This window comes from Rousettus aegyptiacus, unplaced genomic scaffold, assembly GCF_014176215.1.
Source record: "Rousettus aegyptiacus isolate mRouAeg1 unplaced genomic scaffold, mRouAeg1.p scaffold_m13_p_15, whole genome shotgun sequence".
NCBI classification, from domain to species: Eukaryota; Metazoa; Chordata; class Mammalia; order Chiroptera; family Pteropodidae; genus Rousettus; species Rousettus aegyptiacus.
In genome coordinates this window covers 19,342,368-19,365,830 of record NW_023416290.1, presented here as the reverse complement: position 1 = coordinate 19,365,830, position 23,463 = coordinate 19,342,368, and the positions used below count along the sequence as shown (strand labels likewise).

The window sequence follows — 23,463 nt, the reverse complement described above, 5'->3', positions numbered from 1 at the left end:
ACCTAAGGTCCTCTCGTTTTACCGGTCCGGCACCGCGCTCCCCTCTGCACGTCACAATGTCGGGATTGGCTGTAACGAAACCTTGGCCGGAGCTGACCTTCTCGTCCCCAGGGCCGGCGCATGCTCGGTGCGGGTAGCTTGGCGGTGCTTTTTCCTGCTCGGCGTGCCCTCCTGAGGAAGGAACGCTCAGACCCAGGCCAGGAACGTGATCTCTGGATCTTTGTCTTCCAGTGTTAGGGCACTGTAGGGAAACGAACGAGCCCGAAAACCTGTTGTACCCATCCGCAGATACCCCTTTGTTTCCTAAAGCCAGGGTATATCCATTTCCAAAAGTAAAGAAGGACTGGGGGAGGGCAGTAGCGGTGTTGCTGTATTTACACTTGAGGCTACACGAGTGTGTAGTTTGGGGGTCGACTGCTCTCCTATTTTAAACTTAAGCTGGAAAAGGAAACATTCAGTTGTACCAAGAATCCATAACTTCTTGTTTAGTGGATATTGTCAGTGCTGATTAAAGCGCCAGACTAGACGTCCCTTTTCTACAGGGGTGGCTCAATGCATACCCAATACATGGTAGGATCTGGGAGGGCTCAAGAAATATAAACACTTAAAGTCAAAATGCTCAGACCTTCAGATGCTTACAATCACTGGAGACACTTAAAGGATATATACAATCCTTATAGATTACGGTAAGATAGAGAAGGAAGCTGGTGAATATGACTCTAAAAAAAAAAAAACACTGTAAGGCATATGATAACCAGAATGTTGAAATATTGGAGGGTCTTTTATAGTTTTTTCTTTTTTTTAAATCACTTTCCCTGCATTTGCGTGCTGAGAATTCTATGGGCTCTCAAAAACGTTAAATGGATGCTACTTTGTTGAAAACAGTAATGAGACTCCCATTTCACATACAAATGTACACTGAAATCAGGCTTTTAAGTATTTGGTTGGGTTGATACTGAAAATGAATGTACCTGTTAAGAAGGGCTTCTGGTGGCTACCTGGGCTCAAATTTATAAAGAGCCTCGCTGCCACTGCTAAACAGGCCTCTCACCTAACCCAGGCTTCAGGAAGTAGCCTGCACTAAACTGCCTCCCCCCCCCTCCCCCCACCCCCCCCCCCCCCCCCCACTGAACTGCCTACAAGCACTGTGTTGCTTTATAGTAGCTGAGCCAACTACTGTAAGTGCGTTCTGGAAGCATATTCAACCAAGACTGAGACTGCCCCACTTAATTGGACCAATCGAACTGAGAATTTGAAACAGCCAATCAGAGGTAGGTACAGGAACTCTTTCCTATATAAGCCAGCTTTACCTTTGGGAGGGTACATTCAGTTTCCATCAAGGACTGGGTTACCACAGATGGAGCTACATTATTGGCTGAGCTGCAACATCAGAGTGAAGCTGTCTCATCATTACACCAGAGCACCAAACATCAGAGCTGTAACACTGGAGCCTAACACCAGGTCCATCTCATAGTTGTGTGCAACATAACTGAACTGTATCATTATTTGAGCTGTCTCAAAGTGGTTTTGCTCCACAGCCAACCTACATCACAACTGGGCTGTTCCACAACTGTGCTGTTACACAAGCCACTTGCACTGAATAGTCTCCCTCCCCTCACCACACTCTAAATTGGGGATTCCTGTTGGTGTGGAATTGACAACAATGACCTTCAGTTGACAGTTGTGAAATTAATATGGAAAATAATAGTATCTTTAACTCTTACTATAAACATGTTCCAAATTGCTAGTATGTGAATTTTTCTATGATGTAATATGTAGAGTTCCAGGGGCCATCAATCAGTTCTATCAATTAACTTCCATTAGTGGGGAGTGGGGCAGTTTAACTGAATGTTTTTCAATCTTTCTCCCCTCTTTCCCAGTCCAAATGCTACTATGCCTGCAAGTGTCACCCAAGTCCTACATTCTCTAAGCAACCTCAGTGTTATAATTACAGTTGACCTTTGAACAACATGTTTGAATTAGGTGGGTTTATACTCAGATTTTTTTCAAAAAATATAGCATTGGCTCTCTATATTTCTGGTTTTAGCATCCAGGATTCAACCAGCCAGAGATGTAAATCGGCATTTTCAAACTGTTTGGTAATCTGCAGTTGCAGATGGCTGACTGTTTGCATTGTTCTCTATTTTATAAAAGGAACTTGAGCATCCTGAAATTTTTGGTATCCATGGGTGTTCTGGAACCAATCCCCATTGGATACTGAGAGATCAGGGACTGTTAATTATGTTGGGGGGGGGGGTGTCAAAGTTAATATGTGAATTTAAAATTAAGTTTATTGGGGTAACATTGGTTAATACAATTATATAATTTTCAAGTGTACAATTTGACATCTATATGTTGTGTTTGCCACCCAAAGTCCAGTTTCCTTCAGCTACCATATATTTGATCCCCTTTACTCACTTCACCCTCCCCCACCCCCTTATATTTGACCCTCTTTACCGCGTCTAACTCATCCCTCCTCCCCAACTCCTTGCCCTCTGGTAACCACTATAGTCCATGTCCATGAGTCTCTACTTGTCCTGTTCATTTGCTTTTAGGTTTATATTCCATATATGTGATATCAAGTGATTTTCACCTTTTTCTGTTTGGCTTATTTCGCTTAGCATGATTATCTTGAGGTCCATCCATGTTGTCGCAAATGGCAGTATTTCATCTCTTCATATGGCTGAATAATGTTCCATTATATATATGTACCATAGCTTCTTTAGTCAATCATCTAGAGTAGGACACTTCGGTTCCTATGTGCTGGCCACTCTGAATAATGCTGCTATGAACATCAGTGTGCAAACATCTTTTTGGATATGGGTTTTCAAGTCTTTGGAGTAAATACCCAGTAGTAGGATTGCTGGATCATATGGTAGATCAAGTCTTAATTTTTTGAAGACCCTCCATATCGTTTTCCATAGCGGCTGTTATCAATTTGCAGTCCCACCAGCAGTGTATGAGGGTTTCTTTTTCTCTACATCCTCTCCAGCATTTGTTTATAGCTATTCTAACAGGTGTCAGATGGTATCTTATTGTGCTTTTGATTTGCATTTTCCTAATAGCTAGCAATGTTAAGCATCTTTTCATGTATTTGTCGGTTATTTATATGTCCTCTAGAGAGAAATGTCTGTTCAGGTCCTCTGCCCATTCTTTGATTGGATTGCTTGTTTTTTTTGTTGTTGTTGTTATTGAGTTGTATGAGTTTGTTGTATATTTTGGATATTAGGCCCTTATCAGAAGTGTTCCTTGCAAATATGTTTCCTCATTTGGATAGTTCTCTCCTTAGCTTGTTGATGATTTCTTTTGCTGAGTAGAAGCTTTTTGGTTTGATGTAGTCCCATTCATTCATTTTAGCTTTTACTTCCCTTGCTTTTCAGGTCAAATTCATAAAATCCTCTTTAAGTCCCAGGTCCATGAGTTTCATTCCTATGTTTTCTTCTGTGCATTTTATTGTTTCATGTCTTATATTTAGGTCCTTAATCCATTTTGAGTTAATTTTGGTATGTGGTGATAGACAAAAGTCTAGTTTCATTCTTTTGCAGGTGGCTTTCCAGTTTTCCCGGCACTATTTATTGAAGAGGTTTTCCTTTCTCCATTTTATGTTTTTGGCTCTTTTGTCAAAAAATATTTGCCCATATAAATATGGGTTTACTTCTGGACTCTCGATTCTGTTCCACTGGTCCGAGTGTGTGTTTTTCTGCCAATTCTGTGTCGTTTTGATTACTGTCGCTTTGTAGTATAATTTGAAGTCAGGCAGAACGATGCCTCCACCTCGTTCTTTTTTCTCAGGATGGCTTTGGCAATTTGGGGTCTTTAGCGCTTCCATACAAATCTGATATTTTTTTGCTCTATTTCTTTTAAAAATGCCAATGGGATTTTGATGGAGATTGCATTAAATCTGTATAATGCTTTAGGTAACATAGTCATTTTAACTGTGTTGATTCTTCCAATCCAAGAATATGGATTATCTTTCCATTTCTTTGTATCTTCTTCAATTTCTTTTAATAGGATATTAGTTTTCATTATATAGTTCCTTCACTTGTTTCATTAAATTTATGCATAGGTATTTTATTTTTGTTGCAATTGCAAAAGGAATTATTTTTTCCACTTCTTTTTTGACACTGCATTATTAAAGGAATGCTATGGATTTTTGAACATTGATTTCGTATCCAGAGACTTTACTGTATTTGCTTATTGTTTCTAGCAGTGTTCTTGGGGAGTCTTTAGGGTTTTATATATAAAGAATCATATTATCCGCAAATAGTGACAGTTTGACTTCTTCATTTCCTATTTGGATGCTTTTTATATCTTTCTCTTGCCTGATTGCACTTGATAGGACCTCCAATGTTATATTGAATACCAGTGGCGATAGTGAACAGCCTTGCTTTGTTCCTGATCTTAGTGGGAAGATTGTTTTTCACCATTAAGTATAACGTTGGCTGAGGGTTTGTCATAGATGGCCTTTATTACGTTAAGGTACCTTCCTTCGATACTGATTTTGTTTAATGTTTTGATCTTAAATGGATGCTGTATTATGTTGAAGGCTTTTCTGCATCTATTGATATGATCATCTGATTCTTATTTTTTAATGTTTATGTGGTGTGTCATATTAATCAATTGGTGTATGTTGAAGCATCCCTGTGCCCCTGGGATGAAACCCACTTGATTGTGGTGTATACTCTTTGTAATATGTTGCTGTATTCGGTTCACTAGCATCTTATTTAGGATTTTTGCATCTGTGTTCATGAGACATAATGGTCTATAGTTTTCTTTTTTTGTGTGTTATCTTTACCAGCTTTTGGTATCAGAGTAATATTGGCTTCATAAAGTGAGTTGGGAAGTATTGCCTCCTCTTCGACTTTTTGGAAGAGTTAGATGAGAATAGATATTAAATCTTTGAATGTTTGGTAGAATTCACTGGTGAAGCCATCTGGTCCTGGACTTATACTTTTTGGTAGTTTTTGATGACTGTTTCAATTTTCATACTGCTGATCCATCTATTTAGATTTTCCTTTGTATTTCTGCGATGTCAGTCATAATTTCCCCTCATTCAACCCTGATTTTGTTTATATTCTTTCTCTTTTTTCTTTAGTGAGTCTAGCCAGGGGTTTGTCAATTTTATTAACCTTCTCAAAGAACCAGCTCTTTGTTGCACTTATTTTTTTCTACTGTTATTTTTTTGTTTTCAATTTCATTTATTTATGCTCTTAATATTATTTCTTTCCTTCTGCTGACTTTGGGCTTCATTTGTTCTTCCTTTTCTAGTTTATTATTTTTTCTTTTTCTTTTTTTTTTTTTTTTTTAAGCCTACAGCACCTGGTCTTCCTAGGTGATCTCCCATCCAAGTACTAACCAGGCCTGACCCTGCTTAGCTTCCGAGATCAGATGGGATTGGGCGTGTTCAGGGTGGCATGCCTGTAGACACTCTAGTTTTTAAAGATGAAGGTTTAGGTTGTTTATTTGGGCTCCTTCTTGTTTTGGAGATAGGTCTGTGATGATATGAACTTTCCTCTTATGACAACTTCTGCTGTGTTCCAAAAGTTTTGAAATGTTGTACTATCATTATCATTTGTTTCTGTGTATTTCTTGATCTCTTTTTTATTTCTTCTCTGATTCAGTTATTCTTCAATAGCATGTTGTTTAATCTCCATATATTTGTGGTTCTTCCTAATTCCTTATTACAGTTGATCTCTAGTTTCAGAGCATTATCAGAGAATATGGTTGGTCTGATTTCAACACGCTGATATTTGTTGAGGATATTTCTGTGTCTCAGTATATGGTCAATTCTTGAGAATGCTCCATGTGCACTAGAAAAGAATGTATAAGCAACTGTTTTGGAATGGAAGGCTCTGTAAATGTCAATTATGTCCAATTGGTCTAATGTGTCGTTATTTAAGAATGTTATTTCGAATTTTCTGTTTGGATGATCTGTCTATATTCAACAGTGAAGTAATTAGGTCCCCTACTATGACACTGTTTCGGTCTGTTTCTCCCTTTAGTTATTTTAGTAATTGCTTTATATATTTTAGGGCTTCCTGATTGGGAGCATAGATATTAATAAGTGTCATGTCTTCTTGGTGCATGAATCCCTTATCATTATGGTGTCCCTCAGTATCTTTACTTTTTTATTTTGAAGTCTATTTGTCTGATATTAGTACTGCTACACCTGCTTTTCTCTGAATGCCATTCGCTTGCAATATCATTCTCCACCCTTTCACTTTGCGTCTGTATTTGTCTTCGGAGCTGAGATGGGTCTCCTGGAGGCGGCATATGGTTGGGTTTTGTTTTTTGATCCATTCTGCACTCTGTGCCTTTTCATTGGTGAGTTCAGTCCATTTACATTGAAATATGATGTCTTCTTATAGCCATTTTATCTTTTGCTTTCTGGTAGCTCAGTGTTTCCATTGCTTCCTTATCCTTGTGTTTCTTTCTTTATTTTGGTTGGCTTTTGTGTGTTTTCCCTCTGGTTCTTCTTGTTTTATGTTATATACTGAGTTCTGAATCTTTGGTGTGTGGTTATCATTACAAACATGTAAAGGATAGTTGTGTGTGTGTGTGTGTGTGTGTGTGTGTGCGCGCGCGTGCACGCATAGTCAATATTCTTCTGCATGTGCCTTATCTCCATTCCCCTTTGCGAATTTGGATCTTTGAATCCTCCCCTTTTCAGTCATTTTGTCTCAATTTGTCTCTATGGTGAACATTATTATCTTGCTATGGCAGTTCTCTCATTATTTAAGCTTAAAATGCCCTGTTCTTAGTAAGGGTTGCACTCTTCTGCTCCTATTTGCCTGATAGTCACTTTACTCCTAATTATGTTTTCTTTTGTGTGTGTCATTTTGTTTTAGGTGAACTGACCCCTTCCTCTATTTCCTGTAGTGCAGGCCTTGTAGTGGAAAGCTTAGCGGGATACATTATTCTAGGCTTATACTTCCTTTCACTTAATAGTTTAAATACTTGATTCCATTCCTTTCCGGCTTGAAAGGTCTGCGCTAGAAGTCCAAGGATAATCTAATGGGTTTTCCTTTACGAGTTACCATTTTCTTCTCCCTGGCTGCCCTGAGAATTTTGTCTTTGTCATTGATTTCTGATAACTTTAATACAATGTGTCTTGGTGAAGGCCTTTTGGGTTGAGGTAATTGTGTGCTCTGTTGACTTCTTGAATTCCAAGCTCCAGCTCATTCCATAGATTTGGAACATTCTCATCAACTATTTACCTGAACATCCTTTCTAGTTCCTGCTTTTTTTCCCCTTCACTTTCCATAATGCCCATTATTTTTATGTTTCCTCTCCTGATGATGTCAGCTAGTTCATGAATTTCTCTTTCATTATTTTTCATTCTTCGGTTTCTCTATTCTTCCAACTGATTTCTAGATTTCTGTTTTTGATGTCAATGATCCTTTCCTCCATTTGGTTGACTCCATTGACTCCATTTCCCAAGCTTGCTATTTCATTTTTCAACTCTTGTAATGTGTGTGTGTGTGGGGGGGGGGGGGGGCGGGGTATCTCCAGAAGTTCTATTTGGTTCTTTTTGGGGGTTTCAATCTCCTCGCTCTGCTCAACTAGTTTTTTTTTTTTCTTTTTCAATTCCTGAAAGTGTTGATATGACTTATTTTGGAAATCAATGAGCTTTTTCAGAAGTACCATCCTGAATTCTCTGTCATTTAAGTTGCATATTTCTATGTCCGTAAGCTCATTTTCTGGAGATTTTTCTCTCTCTTTTTTTTATAATGCCTTGTTACCTTGGTTGTTCATTGTGCTTAATGGACTATTTCTCTGCCTGGGCATTAATGGAAATGTATTGTGCTCTTTTTCCAGAAAGATTTATTATATGAAGGTCTCTAGTCTGCTGCAAAGAAGGCACTTTTCTTTTGGATTCTAGTAGGTGGCACCTCTTGGTTTCTAGTAGGTGGGGTCTCTTGGATCCGTTTATATAGAGCCTTAATAATGCCTTTATATAATGCCTTATTTTCTTGTAGATAGTTAATCACGCTTGCTACCTTCAGTTTCAGTCCCCGTCAGTGTTATGAACAGTTCCAGTAGCGTTTGCTCTGATTCCTCTGGGACTCCGTAGTGATTGGTCTCAGAGGGTATGCGGGGAGAGGCCTTCTTGTTGGGGTTTGGGGGCTGCGGCTCAGTCTCGGTTTTACAGCTGGTCAAAATCAACTGTTGTTTCTCTATCATCCACTTCTCTGCTTTCTGCCCTGATGACTGGGTCCTGCTGCTGGCTGCGTGGTACTCACAAACTCTCCCAGGCAGGGCTGTTCAGGGAAGTCACTGCATCTTCCCCCCTCAACCTCCTCCTATAGGGAGCTCTACTGGCGGTGAGAGGCAGCTTCTTTATTTCTCCCAGTCCACCGCCCAACACCCTGGGTTCTGACCTGTAATAGATCTTATGCGTAGATCCCACACTCAGATGTGCTGGTGTGCTGTTTAGGTGGGGTTTTTTTGTTGTTGTTGTTCAGTTTTAGATGTTCAGCTTATTGTTGTTTCAAGGGGAGAAATCTAGGGATGTCTCTCACTCCGTCATGTTTCCTCCAATCCTCCACTAACGTGTGAATTTTTGACTGCAGTGGGGTGGGTGCCCCTAACGTTTGTGTTGTTCCAAGGGTCAACTCTCTTTGATCTCTTTCTTCCTTGGGTAAAGAAATAAAACAAATAATTGAAAAAATACAAAATTATCATTAATGTCAGTGAGGATTATACAAAGGGAAAATTAATGAAAGCTATTTGTAAATTACTAACAAAAAATTCAGAAATATAGCCAATTACTATATCAATATATATAAAAAATGAATGTTTTTTTTTTAGCTACAATTTCTGGTTAGAATATCTAATGAAAGAAAAAATATTCACAATAGAAACTTTAAAATATATATTTTGGCAAAACTTAACAAGAATGTACCAGACCTATATCAGGAAAAATATGAAATACAGAAAAGAAAAATAACTGGATAGGAAGATGCAATATTATAAGGTTATCAATTTCCTTAGAATTAATTTTACGAACAATGTACTCGCAATTAAAATCCCAATAATTTATACTTAAATAAACATTACTTTTTAACATCCCAATAAGATTTTAAATATATCAAATAATTCTAAAATTCATAAACATGGGAGAATTAGCTCTCATTGTTAATACATCTTGTTCTTTGTTCACAGTAAAATTTAGTAATAAACTAATAATTGAAATTCCTTTCCTCCTCCTGTTTCCATCCCTGCCAAATGTGTGATCTCACTTAGAATGATGAAGTGGGAGAGTTTTATGTGCCTGTTTTTGTTTTGTCTTGGCTTTTTTTTAACCTCAGAAACAGAGGGTTAAGTCGATCAGACTCTTCATTTCACAGTGTATTACCATTATGGTTGTACAAAGCACCTTGTTTGATGAATTTATCCCTTGATTTTCACCCCCCACTCCTCTCATTCTCTACCCATCTTGAGAATCTTTTTAAAATAGTGAGCTCGAAAATATGAATCTATGTAGACAGACTGTCAGGCACTGGAATAGGTGGGGGAAAATTATTCGGGAATGTGGGAGAAAGAGGCCTTTTCAAGGGACTTTAAATTATACCATCTTCACAGTGTTCATTTCATTTTTTTTACATAACGATTCAGTAGTCACTATTAATTGGGGCTGGAATCAGGATGAATATTACTAGAACTTAACTAGTTACTGAGCTGTTTTCTTATTACAAGGTCTCTTGAACTTATTTAAACAGGGTTTAGCACAACACTCCAAGTTTGGGGGTGCTTAATAAATATTAATGTGCAATGATGATGATGATGATCTAAAACTTCTAGACTTAAGGATTGACTTATTTGCCACATACCCTTAATTTACATTCTTACAACACAAATGAAACTCATCAAATTATTATAACAGTTCTATATGCTTAATCAACATGTTGGATATGGGATAAATTTAACTACAACTATTACTCCATAATTATTAACTGATGTCCAACCAATAACATTACAAAACCTATACAACAGAGCATCCACTTTCAAGAAGAGCACATATATTTTTATATTTCTTGTATTTCATTTATTCAGTAAAATTTTTTCCCAATACGTTATTGGTATGAACACTCACCTAGAAGTGACTTACTGCAAACAACTGTCTCGGTAGTGAAAAAAAAATGTACAGTAGGTCACATTTTGCAATGTATTTTGCAATTTTCTTCCCAGATATATGAAATTTCTAACAAAATGATGAAATGTATTGAACTGAAAACCCTGAAAGGCAGAAACTAGTCTCCATTTTCTCCCTATATTTTCTTATGTACTTCTAAATCGCCTAGATCTTATTTTCATATTGTTTTATAGAATTTATGTATTTGAACTTTTCTTATTTGTACTATTAGGTCTACAAGTCTACATTTAGAAAAAAAATTTTTTTTTAATTCCAGTTTGGAAAGTCTGCCATAGGTTTCAAACAACTTGGGAGTAAAGGTACTGTTTGATTTCATCCATGTTTGTTTTTCAGTAACAAGTTCAATGTCTTGCTCGTAAATATTGCTTAAATAGGATTAACACAACCCTTTCTTTCCGCCGTTATTTTATACTTGATTTAAAATAACTTCAAAAAGGTTTAGCTAAAGATACAGGTAGCTGCCATCCCCAAATGTGTTTCTCACTTCCACTATTTGTGATGTTAATAGGAATCGTCAAGAACTCCCCAGGAAGACACTGAAATATAAAAACAACAATGAAAACAAAGAAAAAGGAAGACGTGTTCTATATTACATTCACTTAAAACAAAAACGGGGAAGCTGATATCGAGTAAAAATATTAGGTATTTTGTATTGCAGATATTCAATATTTATATTGTAAAAAATACTTTTATAATAAAAGGCAATGTAAATCTGAATCCTGGCTCTGCCGCTTGTTGTGAGACTTTATACAAGCTACCCGACTTTGCCAAGATTTACTGTCTTGGACTGTAAAAAGTAGTAACATCTGCCTCTACGAATGGTCGAATAATACTAACGACCCAGCGTCGGACACTTACCGAGCGCTCAGTAAGGCTTCTATCAACTAGTAGTGAAGTTAGTATCTCAGTGACTCAGTCAAAGCAATTTAGATGCACAGGGATGAGAACGCATTGCTTGAAATAGTTTGAATCATTAACAGGTTGGTGCCAGGCATTTTAATAGCTGGACCCTGAGTATTATTTTTTCAGTTGTTATATTAATACAATTTTTGTACGTACCTAGTCGCACCTATCGAGTATTACTTTATCTTACCGCGCGTAGTTAGCCAAGCTCAAAGTTAATAATTAAGCAGTCACGATATTTTATTCCGGGCTCCACGTCGGACTGAGAAAACCCTGCCTTGGCAAGGACGACCAGGCCAAAAACCGACTCAAAAGATTCTCTAACTTACAGCGTTTAAAGTGCGTGGCAGAGGAGAACATTATACGTTAAGAACCCAATGTCAAGGTATGAACTCTCAAAATATAATCACATGTCCAAAGAATTGGAAAAAAAAAAAAATGGAGCAGAGTGACACAAACATGAATCCTTTCCAAACCCACTGCTGGACTCCAGGTTCACTGAGCACTCCGGGGCGAAAGGGCGCAGCGGACGCAGTACGACAGGGGCGGGTCTGCGGCCGTAAAGTAGTAGCATCCCGAGACCACGTGGGCTTCCTGGTGGCTCGGGACGCCGGTGGAGGTTCTCTTCTGGGTGCGTCATGGCTGGTCCTGTGCACGGCGGTGGGGCCAGGGCTCTGGACCTGCTCCGGGCCCTGCCCCGTGTGAGTCTGGCCAACCTAAAGCCGAATCCAGGCTCCAGAAAACTGGTAAATGGCTGGTTGCTGTGCAAGGAAGCGCGAGGGGCGGGAGGGCCGCTATGAGAGCCGCCTGTCACTGCAGATTGTATTTGATGACTCCTTTCCCCAAGGGTGTTGGGATGAACGTAAGGTTACCGAGTTCTCGTTCTCCTGAGTTGCACAGAGGAAAATCTTACGTGGTCCTGATTCTTAATAAGGTTTAAATTTAAAAGCATAGTTATGTTAATTAGGGTGGGGGAGCGAAGTTGCAGAAACTACCAGGTAGGTGATTGTCTCATTCAAAATTGGGTTTAAAATGAAGCACTTTTCTAATAAGTGTCTTGATGGGAAAGATTTAGATTGAGTTATTACGTTAGATGTCTTCAGAAAGTCATCGACTACAGCCAAAAAAGCTGTTAGTTGATTGACATACTGTCATTTGAAAATCAGTTCGTGTTCGTGAAGCCAGAAAGTAAATTAAGAAAAATAATTTAAGTTAATCTTTAAATAAAATAATATACATAGGTAACAATTACGTATTTACAATTAATTACAACATAAATTTTCTTGAATATCATGTTTCATTTTTTGTTGTAGATGTTTAATTCTAGTATTTTTTCAATCTAGCCTGTCAGAATCTTTATGCCCATGCCATCTTTGGATCTTTGCCTTTGAAATACAACCTGGACTTGGATTACAAGAATGAGCTACATCTTCAGTGGCAAAGATACTGATTTAGTGTGTGTAGACGTTAGATGTTTAGCACATAGTTGTGTTAGCTAGTACTGGTTGGTTGGATGAATGAATGGCATAACAAAAAATATACAGTAAAAAGGGAAAATGCAGTTTTGAAAAATGCATCTGTAGATCATAAAACTTTTTCTTTGTAGGAAAGACGACCAAGAGGTCGCAGAAGAGGTAGAAAATGTGGCAGAGGCCATAAAGGAGAACGGCAGAGAGGAACACGGCCCCGACTTGGCTTCGAGGGAGGCCAGACCCCATTTTATATCCGAATCCCCAAATATGGGTTCAATGAAGGACATAGGTAAGGCTGCTTTGCTTTTTAAAGTAAAAATTACTATTTTTCACTGAGAATTACCTAAAAAATAGCTTGGTAAAAATTTAAATTGACTTTTAAGTCAACTTTTGCTAGTGTTCCTCTGACCTATTTTGGTAATGAAACTTAGCTTGTATTAATAGGGAAAAAAGCCCAGACATGGCACTAAGACCCACAAAATAGAGATACTAATGCTTGCTCTCATGGTTTCTTAGAGGTTTAGCATTAATATCTATAAAACTCTGGCCCATTGTAGTCATCCAGTAATTAATGCATAATTCAGATAGTGGGTTAAATTTTTCACAAATTTGTCTAAAAGTGAAATAAATGCTTAGAGAGGTAAATTATTTTTAGTGAAACAAAGGAAGTACTGGTTTTGTTCTGATACCAAAAATCAAGCAATATTACATGTTTATGTTGTACTCAGAAGGGATTTATTTTGTTAAACCATCTAAATTGATGGAGGAAAAACACAGGACGAAGCTTTGAGTTGATGTGAAGAACTTACAGGAAGATACGTTTAATTTTTTCACTGTAACTTTCTTGTTTTATAGCTTCAGACGCCAGTATCAGCCTTTGAGTCTCAATAGACTGCAGTATCTTATTGATTTGGGTAGAGTTGATCCTACTCAACCTATTGACTTAACCCAGCTTGTCAATGGGAGAGGTGTGACTATCCAGCCACTTAAAAGGGATTATGGTGTCCAGCTGGTAGAGGAGGTAAGTCTAGGTTAGATTTTTTGGAGTTACAAGAGAAGGCTCTGTCTGATTTCCATATAATCAACACTTTGCCTTCTTTATTTTTATCCCTTTTCAATTGCCATAACTATTATGTGGTGGTGATTGTGTTACACTCAATTATGGTTTTAGAAAGCTGGCATTCTCTCATTGAGGGGCCTCTGGTCCCTGGTCCTATAACACTCTTTTCTGTGTATCCATTCAGCCTGTTCCCTAACTTCCTTTGGTCCTCTGTTTTAATATCATCATATTAGGAAGATCTTTTTTGACATTCTTATTTTAAGGAGCACTCACATCCCATACCACCCCATCCCCTGTCCCCTGCAGTCATAGTCTGTCTGCCTTACCCTGCCTAAAGTATTTTTTTTGAATATATGCGCATCTGACATTTATTACCAAGTAATGCATTTATGTTTCACTGTCTTCCTCACTCTTTGAGAGCAGGTGCTTTGATTTATTGCTATATTTTCAATATTGGTTCATGATAGTCATTTAATATTTATGGAGGAAATGAGTAAATCAAATATAATTCTGAATGTAGTAAAGAAATTTTCTGTTTATAGAAATTAACCAGGAGTTTCAAAAGCAAATAAACTTGTACATTGTTAATCAACTATTTCTTGACAACAATATAGCCATGTAAGTAATTTTCTGTCCACTAGGGGGAAGCATGTGTTTATGGAAAAACCTTTTGATTCCTTTGAAAAAGTAAACCTTATGGATAAAAACTTTGCAAAGAAAATGATTTTAAAAGAGAATACCAAATACACAATTAAGTCTCAGTGTTCTACTCAGGGTATGTAAGGGAATATATGTGTAGATTACGTGGGAAAATCCATGACCTCATCAGCCAGTAAACTGCACATCGCAACAGCTTTTAAGTATGTATCTATTAAACTAGCAGAAGTAATCCTGAAAACTACACCAGGGCAGTGGTCAAGTAAGTAAGTACAATTACACTTTTACAACTTTATAAATTGGTTGACCTTTCCTGGTTTTCAGATTTGCAATAATTAGTGGTTAATCCTTTAGTACAAAATAACCAATTTGGGAATATATTTTCTAAAGAAAAAACAAAATTAAAAAAAAAAAACTTACTGATAGACATTCCTAAAAATGCTTTATATAATACTGAAAATACTGAAACCTTAATGCCCAAGGATAGAGACATGATTAAGCAATTGTGGAATAGTAATTAAAAATCAGAAATAATATGGTAAAATGTTATCGTATTGAGTCAAATGTGCCATTGATTATACAAATGAAGATCATAATCATAGATTGAAAAATAGTGAGAAAACGTGTGTTGGAATTGATGGAATATTTTTAAATACTTAAAAATTTATAATTAAGAAAAGGAACTTGGTTTGGAGCCAACTTATTTCTACCACACCAAAATAGCAATAAATTTCTGTCACTCCAAAAAGAATGATAATACTATCATCTTTTTATTTTTTGAAGTTAGAATAAAATATAGCACATCCTAACTAAAGTAACCAAAAACAGAACTTGTTTTTTTTGGGGGGGAGGGCAGTTGTCAGTTTAGGGGCTATAATAAAATAGTGAATGCAAAGTGAATTTCTGTTGTCCTCTTCTGCCTTTTTACCTAGAAAGGGCTGACCCCTCCAAAGCTCAGATATTATAGTCAGATCTTTTTTCTTTTACTGGTTCCAGCCCACTCGTGCCCCTCTTTAACCATCTCTCGACCTCTTGTTTACTTAGGGATAAAGAGGTTAGGTGTTTATATCACATAGCATCATATGGTTAAGAACAGACACTTGTGACTAGACTTCCTGGGTTAGGGCCCTGGCTTTGTGATCTGAGGCAGGTTACTTAACGTGTCTGAGCTCAGTGTCCCCATCTATGACATTGATTTAGCAATAATTCTGTCAGAGTTGTTCTGAGTACTATAATTAATCAAGTACTAGGAATGGATAGTTATGTTCGTATCTACTAAATACATCAAATGAAAATACAGTCATCCCTGCTTATAGGAAATGAAAATCGGTAAAACAAGGTTGTCTAAAATGTAAAAGAATTTTGATATTGTTTGCTAGGACCCCTAAGCAGAGGTATTTAAAGTAGGAATGTCTGTTACATCATAGGCACTTTGGAGAAGAAAACTGTAAAAAGGACGCTTGCTATTGTTAATGTATTTTTAGTCTAGTTATCTACTAACAGACTTTATTTTGGCATGTTACAGGGCGCTGACACCTTTAAGGCAAAAGTTAATATTGAAGTACAGTTGGCTTCAGAACTAGCCATTGCTGCAATCGAAAAAAATGGTGGTGTTGTTACTACAGCCTTCTATGATCCGAGAAGTCTGGGTAGGCTTATTCTGCAGTCATTTTCTTCTCTTCCTCTTTGTCCCCTCCTGGCTGCCATCTGAGGATTTTAAAAGTCCTCATGGTTTGTTGACTTGCAGTTTAGACATGTTGGTTTTGTTTTAGGATTTCCTGTTAGTGGTGTGGGTACTGGGGCTCCATTTTCTTTTAATATATTTCAACCGGTATGTCATAAAGCGGTTTTAATTTTGTTTTTAAATGTGAGGCTTAAATCTGATGTTACCTGTATTTAAGAAATTCATTATTTGTTGGTAACCAGGAGTAACCTTGACTTTGAAGATGCAAACTTTTGAAAATGAAGTGTTTTCATTCACTTAACACAAGACTAATAAAAAAAGTTCTTGAAATTAAGTTCTGTTATTGGTAGTATTTAAAAATTAAAATCATTATTAAGATTATAATGTATAGAGCTAATAATTCATATCTTTATTTAAAAATATATTTTTAGAAATTCTGTGCAAACCTGTTCCATTCTTTCTGCGGGGACAACCCATTCCAAAACGAATGCTTCCACCTGAAGCCCTGGTCTCGTATTACACAGATGCAAAGAATCGCGGTTACCTGGCAGATCCTGCCAAATTTCCTGAAGCAAGACTTGAACTTGCCAAGAAGTATGGTTATATTTTACCTGATATCACTAAAGATGAACTCTTCAAAATGCTTAGTACTCGAAAGGATCCAAGGCAGATTTTCTTTGGTCTCGCTCCTGGATGGGTGGTGAATATGGCAGATAAAAAAATCCTAAAACCTACGGATGAGAATCTCCTCAAGTATTACAGCTCATGAATTCTTTCCAAGAAGGCAGAGTTGTAAACATGTACTGGAAAAGGGAATGAAACATAGTATTTCTGGTTGCATTTTCTTAATTTGTAATTCTCCGGATTTTTTTTTTTTTTTGATGTCTTCTGCGTACTTATCTCTCTCCACCTCTCATTCTCCCCCTCCTCCCACCCTCTCACTTTAAGATTAAAAGTGCAGTAAGCAAAGACTGCATGGAGGTACTGAAACTGGGTTCTATCTCAAAGATACAAACTCCTTGGTGATCTGCCAAAGGAAGATTTTAACTTTTAGAATGTTTCTAGTTGATCTTTTCATCTAGGTCTTGTCTGGTTGTTGCAAATCAGAATGAATGTGCAAATGGAATGAGACTGATTTGTTGTTGGCCTGCTCAGTCAGGGTTAGAGCAGTTGCCAGTGAATTGATGCCTCCTTCTTCATCAGTAGCCTCAAGGAAGTTCTGTTACCCAATGTTAAGACAATAGCCTTCAACTCAAGGTGGTTATGATATGGGATGTGAATTGAAGGTTTAAGACTGGTGAATGGTTTCTAAGCAGTACCATATTTGCTAGCAAAATTGAAACAAAAATTCCAAATGAATGTATTTCAACTGTGATGCATAGACAATGAATGATTTAGCTATTCTTGAAGAAAGTAAGTTTTCTGATTCTAATTAATATACATTTACTTGTTTTATAGAATTGGAGATATCTGTCTTTCATTTTAAATAATGTTGAGAAAATTGTTCAGTGAGTATGTAAACCATGAAAACAATTGGTAATGTGAAAATTAACGTAAAAGATTCAGCAGTCAATTAGCTTATTTAGCTTTTCAAAGATATATTGTATCTAAACCATAAGAAAGTGCAATTTATCTTGATGTGATTAAATCTTAAATAAATCATGGTAATTTTTCCACAGTAGAAATTAAGTGATTCTTGGCTCTATTTTCTTAAAATAAAAAATTTAAAAACGTAAATGTTGCAATATTTTGTTTTGTTAACTTATTCACCTGATATACTGTTGAACTTAGATTCAGTTTATAAAGTAATTTATGTACCAAGAGTATATTTCACTTTTTATTCTAGATTATATAGTTTGGCTTATTATTAAACCATTCCTTAATACCCAGAACTTACAAAAATCAATATTAGGGCCATCTATGAGAGCCACCTATGAATTTCAAAGGATGTACAAAAATTTTTAAACTTTTTTTTTTTTCAGAGACCCCCAAGTGACAGAATTGGGGTTTTAGGAACCCTAAATCACAGTGGCTTGAATGAGATAAAGTTTATTTTTTTTTTAACTAATGAAGTGTGGAGATCAGTTCAGGGCTGATTGCAGGCTTAGCTCCACAAAGGCTTCTCCCTGTTCAGCTCGCCTATCCTGTCAAGGAGATGTGTATCTTCATATTCCAAATAGGTATCAACAAGGAGCCAGCTTTTCCTGAGATACATAGAAGCTGCCACACAAAACCTTATGTTTAGATCCCATGGCCAGAACCTGGATATAGTCCTGCAAGGGAACCTGAAGCCCCTGGGAGCTTATATTCCTAGCTTAAATATTCTATTACGATGGGTGAATAACAGAGTGGTTATATTGGATAACCAGCGGGAGAATTGACACCTATTGTGGTATCAACCAAACTTCAACACGGAGGTTAATTGACTTAGACAAACATCAGAAAAAGTGCTGAATTCTTCATTTCTATGGTTAGTATATCCACCATTCTGAAATGCTGAGTTCAGTAAGTTATTAAAGTCGATATTTGCTTAATTCAGTCTTGGTAAACAAAATGTTTTTAAAGGAGAGTGATGACAAAACATTGGATCATTTAAGAGTCCAGAGTAGAATTTGTTTTTTTAAAAATCACTGCTGGAAAAAAAAAAAAAACTTGTATCATTCTAAAAGTAGTTCATGCTTGGTTTAAAGTTACATAATACTGAAGTATAAAAAGTAAAAGTCCATATTCTCATACTGTTGTCTGACCCATTTCCTAGAGGTAACTAAGCCACTGTTAGTCTTTTTTTTTCTAATCAAAATGATAGACTTGTACTGCACTGTACTGAACTTTCTTATTACATCTGATGTATTTCAAGGACATTTTTTCCAAGTATTTTACATCAAGGTATTTAAACTTTGCACCCTTAATTTGAAGCCCTTTGAAATAAGATCCATCACACAAGTCACTTCACCTTTCTTAATTATATATAATGCAGTGACAATCTTCATATAATGTAAGAGTTTTATAAAATGACATTTAAAGTGTTTAAGCTTTGATATATCATAATCAGAAAGATGTTGCCTTGGACTGAGGAAAACTTTGACCTCAATCTATTTGCATAGAAATGGACTTGCATAAATTTAAATACATCCTTTTCTATATCTGAGCTGTGAAGTATGGAAACAAACCTGAAATACCATTTTTTGTGTGCTGGAGTGCGGGCAGGCATTACTCTAGGTAAGTTATTGCCTCGACTTATTTGTGTTGATGGAGGTTTTTCTTCAGTAATTCAGTTCACAATTGTCCTTCTGGAGCCAAGGCTCGTATGTCCTCAACAGGAAAGTTCTTAATCGGAAATGAGGGAGGCAGTTAGTCACATAAAGGTAGATTACATGAGCAATAGACTTCTAGTCTCAGAATGTACTTTTGAGGGCCTTTAGATTCCCCTCTTGCTCTCTGTCCAAGTAGAATGACTAATTTACCCTGAGCAATAGTTAAAGATGGCAAAGGAGACAGGCAAACACCAGAGTTGCTTAATTGTGGCTGTCTTAGGAGACCTACAGGTGTTAGGAAATTGGGATAGAATGATAAATGGAAGAAAGAAAACAGGAAACAGATGTCTGGTGATGTGGAATGCTCGGATAGCACTTACTCACGGAGCATGGGCTTAGTCACAAACAGCTGTATCCTGGTCCTAATATAATTGTGCAGATACTTCTCAGCCAAAATAGGCACGTTCCACAAAATCCATCCATTCTGTTTTATAAAGTCAGTTCTTAAATTACCATATAGCAGAGAGTCTCAAGTTCACTTTAATTATGTAACAATTCTGGATTCTAAGGTGCTGCTATACTGCTGGTCATTTGCAAGGAAAATGAGGACAGACAGCTTTATCTTGTTAAGAGTTCATATCACTTGAAAATCTAAGTATAAAAGCAAGAAACCTTCAGTCTAGATCCAAGTCCTTTCCTGATATGTTGCTTTAATCTGTTTCTAGTATACATGGCCCATTTGTGTCCAAAATCAGAAAAGCTTGAGTTGATAGGCATTTTAAAAGATTCTTTAACACCTGAGAAATAATTACTATGGCTTTCCTGTTTTTGAATTCCTGGGTTTATTTAATTTTTTTAATGTTACTTTATTCTTTGGAAAGTAGAGTGGTTATGCAATAGTAAAGAAAGCATCAGATAACAGCAGTATAACTCTAGTTTGTGTCAGAAAATAAAGAGTGCTCTCGAAATCAGTACAAATCCCCGAATGGATGTGACTTTAGATGCTTTGCTGGAGAGACATAGTATGAAGTAGCACAGTCTTCCATGTCATAAACCTGGGTTTTTCCAGGCTATGACAGCAGCTGAATGACCTTGGGCACATATTTAATGACTGTGTGCTCAGCTGTCTTACCTGTGAAGTGGGAATGATTATGTTATGTGGCTTGGGACTCAACAAGTTTATCTGTGGGGAGGCACTGAGTACAGAGCGCCAGCGTGCAGAGCTGCCTGGAGTTGTTACTTGGGCTTAGATCCCAATATTAACTGTGTAACGTTAGCACATTATTTAAACTCTCTATGCCTCAGTTTCACCATCTGAAAAATGGACTACTAATAGATCCTAATGCATATGGTTATGATGAGGATTGAAAGAAGTCAATTTTTGTAAAGCACTTAGCACAACACCTGCATATACCAAGTGACTCTTCAAGTGTTTGTCAATTAAGCATCATTGATAGTCCCTCTTGTGTGATAACTGTTCCATAAATGTTATTTACTTCTCTCCTTAAGATTTTCTTTTATCTTATGATTTTCATATAGTCTGTTGGTCAGTGCCTTGAACAAAGGCATGCTAAACTTTGTTATTTTTAGCAGGACCTGCTGAAAAGGTGCATTTTCAAGAGGAAGCGTGATAAGAATTAGACCTAGAACCAAAAGGATTAGATTGAATTTCAGTGACTTAAGTCACTAAGTTGCTCTACAACATCATCAGTTTTCATTACTTTATAAAAAGATCTACCTATCTGGAAAAGGTATTGGAACTGAGAGGGAAAATTTTAAATAACTAATGTTATCTAACTCTAAAATCTCTACATATTGAAAAGAATCTGGAAACTACAAAGGGGGAAGAAAAAAAAGAAAATGTTAATCATTTAAGATTTGGGCTATGTGATGCTGTTTTTTTTTCTCACATATAAATGTACCTGATTTTTTCAATTTCACTTTTTAAGATTATCATATATATCTTATACCATAGATTTATAAACATCAAAGTAGGTTAAATTTCTTATATATGGAAATGTACAGTATAAGTATGTATTATCTAAAAGATTTAAATGAAAGCATCAGGTCTAGAACTCAACAATATGAACAGAGAAACTATATTCTATTCAAAAACCTTTTACTTCTTAATGATGAAAGCAATTATTTTTTTAAAGCAACATTATAAAACAGACTAGTAGCATTAAAATTTATAAGATATAAGAAACTACAAGGTAAAACCTAACATTTCTTGATTTCTTCTGACTGTACAAAGATTATTCTGATAAACAATTTACAGTGGACTTAGATCCAGAGCCAGATATTCTCACAACTGCTCTGTGAGGTAACTATATTTTCCATTTTACATCCAGGGAAACTGAAGTACATTTTCTGGTGATGATTGCTACAGAGAAGATTAGACAGTCTGACTTGTGCCCTTCAATGACGTAATGTAGTTGGTATATCAAATACCAAGTCTAAGCTTTTGGTGTGTGCTTTGGTCAAAGAACCTAGCAATGTGCACTGCTCTAAATCAAAAAGTAGCCATCATCTTGCTAATTCTAAGTTTAGTTTCAAAGTAAAATCGCTTTGCAAGAAAGTTCTTACTTCCTAATTGAAGAAGTCAGTAAGGAGCTGTTTATATGTTGCATCATTATCTTTAGATGTCTTTTTTATATCCTTACAGCTTTGTGCATTCAGTCTGCCTTTCCCTCCTGCCTCTCTTCCCTTCCCCCTCTATGTTTGTTGACCTGGCAAACTTTTGCACCTAGAACCCCAATTCCTTTGTCTCTTCCCTGGTCTGGCTAAGGTCTGTGTCTCTCCAGTAAACACTGATATCCTCTTTTTCTAAAAGGTCAGGTTTATTGAGGTATGATTTATATCCAGTAAAGGTATTTAGACATACAGCAGAATTGTAACAAATTTACGTAGACATAGAACCACTACCACCATGATAAAGACATAGAATATTTCTGTTACTTCTAAAGTTTCCCTTCATAGTCAATCTCTTCCAGCACACCCTGGCATCTGGCAAACAGTGATCTGATTTCTGTTTTTGTAGCTTTGCTTTTTCCAGAATTTCTTGGATATGGAATTATATGGTTTATAGCATTTTGAGTCTGGTTTTCTTCACTTTAGCGCAATGAATTTGAAAGATTATCCATGTTGTTGCCTTTCCAGGTAGTTCTTTCCTTTTACTGCTGAGTAGTGTTCCATTTTATGAATGTACCATAGTTTGTTCATCTTTTTACATTCAGGTTCTTTCTAGTTTTAGCATAATACGTGTTCCATTAAGTGATTTGTTTTTTTATCCACCTCTTGATAGGCATTTGCATTATTTATAATTTTTGTCTCTTAGAAAGAAAGCTGCTATGAATATTTGTGTAAAGATCTTTGTATGTAGATGCACTTTTTTTTTTCTTGTGGATAAATGCCTAGATCAGACATCAAACTGTTTTCTAAAGTGCTTGTGCCATTTTACATTTCCACCAACAATGTCAGAGAATTCCAGATGCTCCTTGTCTTTACCAGCACTTGGTGGGCCATCTTTTTAATTTCAGCTCTTGTAATAGCTGTGCAGGGTTATCTCATTATAGGTTCATTTGCATTTCCTTAATGACTAATGATCCTAACATTTTTACATGTGTTTATTAGTCATTCATATATTTTCTTGGGTAAAGTATCTTTCCTTTTTGTTCATGTTTAAATTGGATTGTTTTCTTATTATTGACTTTTGAGTCAATAATGAGAAAATGTATATATATATATACTATATACTAGTCATTTATCGGATATATATTTTGCAAATATATTCTGCCTGTCTGGGGCTTGCCTTCATTTTATGAGTAGTGCCTTTTGAAGAGGAACTTATCATTTTGATATAATTCAATTTATCAATTATTTTTAAAGGATAATGCTTTTGGTATTTATGATACTTTGCCTAACCCAATGTCACAAAAATTTTCTCCTATTTCGCCTCCAATAGTTTTCTTAATTTTAGGTCTTTGATGCTTTTCAAGTTAATTTCGAAAGTTTATGGTGTGAAAGAGGTATAGGTAGAAGTTCTTCAAAAAAATTTTTTTTGGCACATGAATTTCTATTTATTTCAGCATCAGTTGTTGAAAAGACAATAGCTTTGCACCTCTGGCAAAAATCAATTGATCAAATGTGTGAGTCAATTTTTGGACTTTTATGTTCCATTGATCTATGTGTCTATTCTTGTGGCAATATTACTGTGTCTTGATTATTAGAACTATCTTAACAGTAAATCTTCCAACTTTAATCTTTCCAAAATTGTT

The 23,463-nt window shown here is 36.4% G+C and overlaps 1 protein-coding gene and 1 pseudogene across 1 annotated transcript; one reads left to right on the top strand and one right to left on the bottom strand.

Annotated features, from left to right (window-relative positions):
- Positions 1-5,307: 5,307 nt before the first annotated feature.
- Positions 5,308-5,426, bottom strand: LOC118612246 (annotated as a pseudogene).
- A 6,212-nt stretch (positions 5,427-11,638) lies between these two features.
- MRPL15 (mitochondrial ribosomal protein L15) lies at positions 11,639-17,669 on the top strand. Its single transcript, XM_016126200.2, has 5 exons — positions 11,639-11,805; positions 12,666-12,820; positions 13,387-13,552; positions 15,774-15,897; positions 16,364-17,669. The coding sequence occupies exons 1-5, from the start codon at positions 11,698-11,700 to the stop codon at positions 16,699-16,701; spliced, it is 891 nt and encodes a 296-aa protein (XP_015981686.1). The 5' UTR covers positions 11,639-11,697; the 3' UTR covers positions 16,702-17,669.
- Positions 17,670-23,463: the final 5,794 nt, after the last annotated feature.